Here is a 9,425-nt window from a genome sequence, read left to right on the forward strand (position 1 = left end):
CCTCTGGAAAAAATTATCAGAATGGTGGACATTCCAGCTGTGGAGGTCAAGTCTCTGTCAGACTCCTATCTCAAGTCCAATAAATGAGAAATCTAATTTCCGATGGCTGCTTCATAGTCACCAAAAGATCACTTTGGAAAATAAGCAATAATAATCTTAATTATTTAAGATCACTTTGAATTTGAAAAATAACATGTACAGAATTTAAAGTACTTTGCATATTTTCAGTATACATCCAGTCAGTTTCATGAGAGGCAAGGAGCCACCTTGGTCCCAGATACAGTAGAGTAACATTATTATTAGCTAGTAAGCCCTATTCATGGGCTTGAGTTAGTAAGTCTGTGTGATGCTGCAATCCACAGGATTCTTACCAGGCTGACACACTGTTGTGGGACTCTTCTATTTTAAGAATCTCAGATTTGTGCTCCATTTTACCAGAGAACCCCAAAGTTCGTTCTCACTGTGTTGTGAAAAACAGCTGGTCACAGAATCACAGCTGGACATAGTTAATTGGTTGGATGCAAGCATAATTTACTGAATACTTTCAAATAATTTTGGTTTTTAGTATTTTTTTTTCGCTGAGACAAAACTTCAAGTTAGTTTTGAAACAGTATTGCATTATTCAGTTATTACTTTTTTTTTCTAACCTCTATTGTAAACTTCTGCAGAACTGTTACTTTATGAATGTATACAAGCATTGTGCCTATATTGTAATACTTGACTGATTAAATCATGGACCGTGGTAAAATAGTTAGTTTATGCAGCTGAAAGTTTTAATTCATGTATTCATGTCCTTTTTTATCTAGAGCTGAGAAAGTTCAAGAAATTGTTGCATGGTTAAAGGCACATCCTGTGTCTGCTTTGTCTCGTTCATCTTGTGACTTGCAAATTTTGGATGCAGCCATTGTTGAGAAAATTGAAGAAGAAATAGAGAAATGCAAGGTATGCAGCTTGGCATCATTGTGAGGGGGTGAACCAAAAAGCAGCTGAATTAGAAGACAATTGAAGATCACTTGTCATTCCAAAGAAAAAGAATACAAAGCGTAATGTAATATCTGAACTTTTAATGTGAATTGTCCCAGAAATTCAGAAGAGCTCATTGTTAATCGTTTTAATTGACTTACTCTTTTTGAGGTGATTCAGCAGTGTTAGCCCATACTCTGAACTCTGCTTTCTGGTGATTTCAGAAAGTGGCAGATGTCTGTATATTCTGAACTACTGAAGTGCTGTTTCTAAGTGCAATACGAGCTGTTGTTCCCTTGCAGTTTCTCTTTGGTCTGAGTAAAACTAGAATGTTGTTTTCTGAAAGCCACAGATCAAAAAAGGGGCCAAGGAAATTACTAAAAAGCTAAAGGTAAAGCCACATGAAAGAACAGAATGATTTCTTTGAAATTATTTACTGGGACATGATAACAGAATTGGTGTGAATTCTGGAATTAGCTAAACAATGCAAAAGCTCTGGTAAGGAATCAGTCATGTTTTAAAAACTGGACTTGGTCATCCTAAAGACTTCATGAAAGCTGTATACCTTATTGAAAAGAAACGAAAGAATTCTACATTATCTTTTCAGTTTTTTTTTTGTACCTGAAATCCAGGTTGTTTTCCTACACTAGTTTGTAATGGCTTTCTGTTCCTTTTCTTTAGCAGAGAAAGAGCAACAAGAAGGTGCGAGTAACTGTGAAACCCCATTTGCTGTACAGAGTAAGTGATGTGAGGTGTTTTTTTAAAGTTGTTCAGATCATAATTATTTTACCTAAGCTTACCAACTTTCATAGAGTGGAATTTTAGAACAGTGTTGATGGAAGAAAGCGTTTTATGATGTCTTCTAGTAAATCAACTTGAGAACAGTAGCCCATCTGTGAAAGGAATTCCTAACTACGAACTCAGTCGTCTGTTATACTGACTTTCAGTTCTTTTCTACCTTCTGTCCTTCATGCTACTACAGTTCTTATTGGCTGTATAATGAAGGCAAAATAAAACGGATTTCTCGTCTCTTCCCTGTTTTGCTTTTTGTTCGGTTCTTGGCATATGACCAACTGCTCATCTTGCCTGGTATTTCACAGCTACCCATGTTACTGATACAGGCAGGTTACCCTTGATGGTTTTGTCTAAATTGATCCCTTTGGTCTGTCTTGGATCACTGTTCTCAGGCAGCAGCAGTGAGTGAGAGTTGCGAGAAAAAAAAAAAAAGAAAGCTTATTTTTTATCTGGGGAAGGAAAATTCTATGTTCTTAAACAATTCTTTTCAGAAAATTTGTTTTATGGTGTGTTTCAGATATAGTTATATAAAATGCATTTTGATTGTAATCCCTATTTTTTTGCAAACATTAACACAGTGTTTTGGTTGTTGTCAGCCCTTAGAACAACAGAATGGGGTTGTTCCAGATCGGGACGCAGAGTACAGGCTGTTCGACCGTGTTGTGAATGTGAGAGAAAACTTTTCCGTTCCAGTTGGTCTTCGAGGTACCATTATAGGAATAAAAGGAGGTAATATTGTCTTCGTAATTGTAGGATTATAGCTATATAATAGCTCAGCCAGTGATGTGAAAGCAGATTCAGAGAAGTGTTTTCTAGAATGGTTGTGAGTGCACAGAGATTTCTGACCTACAAAGCATATGCAACTTAAAGCTGCTAGTGACATGTTTACTGTTTTGAATTAAACCTACAGGTATTGTATTTTAATTTCATTTGTTACACAGCTATACTTTGAATAAGAAATTACCCTTTTCCTTCTTAATATGAAGAACGCAAGAGAAATCTATGAGAGAGAACACCGGCTGTAAAAAAGGAACAAAATTTTGGGAAGATATGGACAAAGTTAAGAGAAGCAGAGATAAAAACAAAAGTATTAGCCTTAATACTTGAGTTGAACATAAAATTTTATCAAATATGATGTGTCTCAAATGGTTTTGTTTCTAATTTGGTTTTTACTCTGTGATACTCCATTGCTTTAAAATGGCCTGGATTTACACCTTCTTTGAGAATACTGTCTATAAATTTATTTCGGGTAAACAAAAGGATTTATGGAGTCTTATTGGGTGTAACAGTTTGAGTTCTAGTAATAGAAATTGTTTTCTTACCTGGAATTTAAGTAGTTGCTTTCTTATTCAGTTTGCATCCAGCAGAATCTTGACTAGACTAGACTTGAGTCCAGCTTTTTAAAAGAGTTATTCTTTTCTCCATAATGATTATATACTAGTATAATTTTAAAGTATGAGTCTATCATTATGCAAGAAGGTAATGCTAAAGCTTGCGGTTTCTGGTTGCCTAAATGAAGAGATGACTTGCATCTCTTTTCTGGCAGTTTCTGACAACTGTGACTTACTGCTATAAATTGCAGTTCTGTTAATGAAGGTTGATAAGTTGTTACGCATGGTACATTTATGTTAAAAGTATATCTAAAAGGGTAGCCATGTATGACTTTGAGAATAATTTCTGAATTGCTGTTAAAGAAATTATTTATGGCATAGGGATTTTTTTTTGATAATAAGTTGAGGTTTGCTCTTTATTTATTGTGTAACATATATTTATATAATTTAGATGAAAACAGCTACTGTTACATATCTAGGATGACGTTTTACTTCATTTTCTATAGCCAGTAGAGAAACAGATGTGCTCTTCGAAGTTTTGTTTGATGAAGAATTCCTTGGAGGCCTAACTATAAGGTTTGTGCAGGTGCTTTCATAGTCATCTCATGCTCTTGGTATAGATGGCATGAAATTGTGGCCTTTGGTTTCATGAGTATTTTTAATGCCACTTCTTAAAACTTTATTTCTCGGTGCTGGTCCATTTTTAAATTTCTTTTGTGTTTCTTTTTTCTAGTTGAGTAGGGGTAATTTTTATGAAGATACTGTATTTAGAAGCTTCTGATTGGTAGAAAGCAAATATGAACCAGCGGAATAAAGCACTAGATCCAAATGACTTTCGAAAACAAATCTATAGAAAGCAGGTTGTCATCAGTATGTCTTTAACATATAGATAAAAAATAGTCAGTAATCATCTGCTCCTCTGAAGGAGGGACACTGAGCTATAAATAATTGATACATAGGCACTAAATTCTAAGCACAGTTAAAAACATAACCTTTTTTTCAGGAGGTGGAGGCATGCTTAATGCTTTTGTTTTAAAAAATATGATTTTCTGTTTTTAAGTAAGCAGGTAAACTTCTAAGTTCACTAATTTGCCAGGCAGACTTCATTTTACTATTGTCCGTAGATAAATTAAGGGATTTCTTATGACAGAGGAGAATCTTAGGTATTCCCTGTGTTCAGCAAGCATAACACAATCCTATCCCTTGCATGTCCTGTAGCACAGATAATCTTCAGTATTCAGAATCACAACGGTCAATATAAAACTGACTAAATCCTGCTTAACTTCAGTTTATAATTCTGCTACTGGCTTCAGTTTTCATCTGAGAAAAAGAAGAGAATCTTTTTTGCTGGTTCATAATTTTTCTACAGAAATATTTACTACAAAACTATGCTATAACAATTCACTCATCTTTAAAATTTCTTTAAGCTCAGCACTGAAAGGTACAATATAAACTCAGAGCAATAGTAATTACGGTTGTTTTCTGGTTTTCACAACCAAAGGCCACAGGGGAGCAAAATGGGATTACGGTTGTGTGTAATGTTTCTAGATTTCAATGTTGGATACAGTTTTCAGCCTCTGCTGTTCAAACTTGAATCATTATCTTTTCGTATAGAGGCAACAGTGTTGTTAAGCCAGATATATTGAAATGTCAATAATTAAATGACACGAAACAACTATGTAATTTGCTTTTCTCAAGGTGCTCACCTGCCAGAGGTTATCGTCTCCCATCAAGTGCCTTAATTAACCTTTCTCATGGTAGTCGGTCAGAAATGGGAAATCAAAAACTGACAGCCATAGTTAAACCTCAGCCAGCTGTTAATAACTACAATTCATACACATCTGATATGTCGTCTGTATGCTCGCAAAAAATGCATCTCGGAGGCCTCAACCATTCTCCTCGCTCTCTTTTTGTTCCTACTCAAGTAAGACCTTTCTTTCATTTGTACAAAAACGTTTTTTCATAGAACCTGAATTATGACCAGGGTAATCTTCATTGGTACAAATAAAATGTAATTTTTGTATCAGTAATTATAAGTACGATAATCCTTATCTTGGAGAAATGAGTTAATGCAATAATGAAAGGGACGAAAAGTTCCTAATTGACAGTTGTTTCGCTTTGAGTTGATCCAGTTGCATTTCCAAGAGACAAATATTTAGTTCAAAGCAGTGACACTACATTTGGTGTCAACAAAGAGTTTGTTTGGGCAGAGATGCAATTATTTCCTTAAAAGTGTCAACAAAGAGTTTGGGCAGAGATGCAATTATTTCCTTAAAGCTCTGTTCCAAGTAATGCTTCCTGTAGGCCAACCTTGTCCATGCTCAGAAAGAGATGACATGATTTTCTTGTCAGTTTTGCTTCTTGGTTATGATTTACTTTGAAAAATACTGTAAAGGAGGTAAAATTACAGGTGAATTGGGGTTCTCACTGGTTTAATTAAACTTTATTTTTTAGTAAGTGACTTCTTTAAAGAAAACTAGTTTAGTGGTAACTTAATGTTGCTGTAGGTGCATTTGAGAAAAATTGTCTCATGTTTTCTAAGTCTATACAAGAAAAAAAAAATTTCTATACAAGAAAACAAAATTATTTTGGGAAATAATTTAAGGCAATGAAACACTTCTGATATATATTTTTTCTTAATGATTTAGCAACTGAATGGAAGACAGCATTACAATCTCAGGGCTGAAAATCAGGGCAACTCTAACTCACCCCAGAAAGGATCATTTCTGAGCGGCAATCAGAAAAACAAAGTGAGTGATACCTTTAGTATTGGACCCAAATGTCTCAATATTTATTTTGGCCCCCTGTTTAGAGTGGGTGTCCTTTTCTGGTGATTAACAAATAGCTTTGTTTTAGCATATCAGATGTTTTAGCACGGATACAGACTAGAGTAGAACTTGCCCCAGTACTTGAATGACTATAAGATCTTGTGTTATCCTTGTTTAGATTCTAGATTTTCAAAAGTGTGTTTTACATACCTGGGCTTCAGTTCTGTGGTAATATACATGTAATGGTGGGAAGCAATTGAGCCTGATTGATAAGGCCTTACAAAATAAGGCATTAATAATAAAATTTAAGAATACTACAAGTATGACAACATGCTTTTGAAACCATTTTGAGTTATTATCTGCATTTATACTCAGTGATCTTTCTTATGTTAATAATTTCTGTTACTAACAAAACAAAAACAATCTCAAAGCAAACTAAGCTTATTTCAGTTTAATAGTGATTCTTTGGAAAAGTGATGCAAATACAACCCACCATAGTAGCCTATTTTATAAATTAGATATCTACAAGTTCTACTAAGTGTCAGTACGAAAATTTCTGCTGGCTGAGGACAGCTAACTTGGACCTTAGGATTTTTTGAATGATTTTGTTTATGATTAGCTGTTCAAAAGTTGAGTTTATAGATGTTGAGTTTGTTGGGGCTGTTGTTTCTTATTTTGTCAGGCACAAAGTAAGCAAGATGATGAATTCTGCAGCATATGGCAATCATTGCAGAGTTCTGGGAAGTCTCACCACATGCAGCAAAACATGCATGAGAAGGTTAGTATATACACTTTAAACAGATCCCTGGGTTCAAAAGATGAAGTACTTAATTTCTTACATCAGTTCATTACATCAGAATAGTTTCTAGTTAATGTTACAAATAAATCATCGGGATGAAAGTATTGTTACGCAGGGTATGCATAGCTCTGGAAAGAGGTAGTCATAAGGGACTACTGTGTAAATGGTAGATGCATAGTTTCCTGGTTAAGGTTTGATGTTTGAAATCCTAGGGTGCAGTTCTACCTCAGGAAATCAAGCTGGGAACTTGCAATCAGTTCTATAAGCCAGGATTCAATGACAGCAGCTTTAAAGGTCAGCAAAGAAAACAGGAGCCATATAAAAAATGTAAGTACTATAATTAGAAACTGTTTTGAGGAAAACTACTTGCTTTATCTGATCTTCATTGAAATGCCTATTGAATTTTTTGTAGTTATGAACAGAAGATAATTTATTATAGTTATATAAACACTACATTAGATTTGTTACTGTCAAGTAATATTCCTGGTGTGCCTATTAGGTTATTCCACACTTAATCCTGAACTATTTAATCAAGCTGTTCTGCATTATGTTGAACTTTCCTCCATCTGATATAAAACCAAAACAATAAAACTCCACAACTTGGCTTTGAAAAATGTGCTTGTGATCACGTTTGTAGAATATAAGATTAAATGTATTATTGCATATCCTTCATTTTATTTTATCTTACAAGAAAAGCATGACCTATAAAGTATGAATTAAACATTTGATGCAACCATTCAAATTAATGCAACTCTGTGTACTTTTGTGGAGTTAGTAATTTTTTTTAATTCTTGTTATGATGATGATTTTAAGAGCATTTCAAAATAACGTGTTCTTTTGTAGTTAAAGAAGATTCCAAAGTTACAAGAGGTGAAAGTCAGCCACATAATAAAATATCAAACAAACAGGTAATTTCTTCTGTACGAAGTAAATGTATTCTTTTCATTTTACTCTGACCTGATTCATCATTTTACAGATTTCTCTTTAACTGGCATCTTAGTTAAAATTTACCTAGTAAAAGAATAATTTTGGAGGTTGTTTTTTTTTCTCTAGAGATTTTATAGATGGAAAATGAAAGTGCGTAAGATGTATAATGATGATACCAAATGATTTTCCTATTCCTGTCAGACTCTAAAAGCTATGCTGTAATGGTAAACACAAATGCTAAGTTTTTAGTAAGCTGAAATCCTCTAAGAATATTAGCTTATGAAAGGTATTTGCAGATGCATTTCTAATATGATGTGTTATAATGAGTAATGGAGTATTAGTATTCAATAATAAATGCTGCAGTTTATTCCAGAATTTTGCAGGTGTGAATAAGTACAACGTTAAACTTTTGAAGAGGAATGAAAGTCCCAACATGCCTGTAATTCAGAAGGCTGCAGTTGATGGTCCCAGTACAGGTGGAAAGGTAGGATCTAGATAGTTGTCTTGTGCTTTTTGAATAACTTCAGTTTCCAGTCCATTTTATTCCAATTATTCCGGGTCAGTTGTGTGCAAATTCATGTTTATAACAGATACAAGACAAACCTGTATGAGTTTGATGATTCTTTAAATCAATTCTCTGTTGGTGAATACTTGCATCTTTTTAGTATGCAGAACTTGATAAAAAGTCTCTGGATATCTGCTTACACTCTGAGCAGACATGACTGTGGTGTGCCCAAGCTAAGACAAAAAAAATAATCCTGAATAAGCATAAGATTAATCTCAAACTAATATACCCTGCTTGCGATATACTAAGTTAAAGCACCTTTTTTTTTTTTTTTTCATATATTTTAAGAAGGACAATGAACTTGAAAGCCTTCTAGCTTCTTTGAAAATTTCCAAAGAAAATGAAGTGCAGACTTATCCCAAGGAAGCAAGAGCTACAAATGAAGAACATCTGTCACCACAATCATTTGCTATGGTCTGTATACTGTAGGAATCATTACATTGCAATTTAGCATCTGCTATCTTAGCATCAATGCTTCTATTTAAAGAAACTCTGTGAAACCTCATTCTGCCTTTTTAAACATATTGATGAGCTTTTAATTAGCTATTCTCAAAGAAAATTAAGAAACACATTTGTTTATGCTAAGGCGCTGTTATCTGTGCTTTGATAAAATGTAACTGATAGGAAAACAGAAATTCAGCTTTTGTTACCAATTACAATTTTCAGATTTAAGTAAGAAAGTAGTGTTACCTGAATACCTTCATGTCCCTGAATGGTTTGTTTTATTTTTAAAGAAAGGAACACAGATGCTTAAAGAGATTTTGAAGATCGATGGCTCGGACCTGGAAACAAAGAATGAAGTGAAATCCCAAGTTAATGATGTTCCTGCTCCCCCTAGTAGACAGGATTGCCATGGACCTGCCTTGCAATATAGACAAACAAAAAAAATGGGTATGTTTAGACATCAGTTCATAGTTCAGAGCTTCATCTTGTAGTGACATTTTAAAACATAGCTAACAGTATAATACTGAATTTCTGATAGTAATTACTGACTAATAATAACATGTCCATCTTTTTCAGTTCTAATTCTTTATTCAGATCTAGAAATCTCTTTTTATATAAAGTTTCCTGGTTTTTGTTAATCAGAAAATATTAGAAAAAAATGATGGGTTTTCTTGTGCTAATAACAAAGTTGTTATCCTTTCAGTGTGGGATATATTTGTGATATAGATGCCTCTTTTTTTTTTTTTTTTTTTTTTTTTTTTTCTGCTCCTTTTATTAACAAGCCCAAAAAAAAAAAAAAAAAAAAAAAAAGTTCTAGGAAAAATATTAAACCC

At 33.8% G+C, this 9,425-nt stretch overlaps 1 protein-coding gene across 10 annotated transcripts in view; it reads left to right on the top strand.

Annotated features, from left to right (window-relative positions):
* The window catches only part of XRN1 (5'-3' exoribonuclease 1), a 43,799-nt gene that overhangs the window by 21,155 nt on the left and 13,219 nt on the right, over positions 1–9,425 (top strand). For 8 of the 10 annotated variants that reach the window (XR_001413126.1, XR_001413123.1, XR_001413125.1 and 5 more), the window contains 12 exons: positions 807–942; positions 1,645–1,701; positions 2,355–2,487; positions 3,596–3,665; positions 4,788–5,013; positions 5,738–5,839; positions 6,540–6,635; positions 6,869–6,983; positions 7,500–7,564; positions 7,957–8,067; positions 8,437–8,562; positions 8,883–9,039. Coding sequence is in view for 4 of the 10 variants with exons in the window: in XM_014951758.1 (XP_014807244.1) it covers positions 807–942; positions 1,645–1,701; positions 2,355–2,487; positions 3,596–3,665; positions 4,788–5,013; positions 5,738–5,839; positions 6,540–6,635; positions 6,869–6,983; positions 7,500–7,564; positions 7,957–8,067; positions 8,437–8,562; positions 8,883–9,039 (1,394 nt within the window). In the remaining 6 variants the exon portion in view is untranslated. The remainder of the gene's footprint in view (positions 1–806; positions 943–1,644; positions 1,702–2,354; positions 2,488–3,595; positions 3,666–4,787; positions 5,014–5,737; positions 5,840–6,539; positions 6,636–6,868; positions 6,984–7,499; positions 7,565–7,956; positions 8,068–8,436; positions 8,563–8,882; positions 9,040–9,425) is intronic. The other 2 variants (XM_014951759.1, XM_014951760.1) reach the window with 2 other exon arrangements.

Source organism: Calidris pugnax, unplaced genomic scaffold (genome assembly GCF_001431845.1).
Source record: "Calidris pugnax isolate Ruff unplaced genomic scaffold, ASM143184v1 scaffold197, whole genome shotgun sequence".
NCBI lineage: Eukaryota > Metazoa > Chordata > Aves > Charadriiformes > Scolopacidae > Calidris > Calidris pugnax.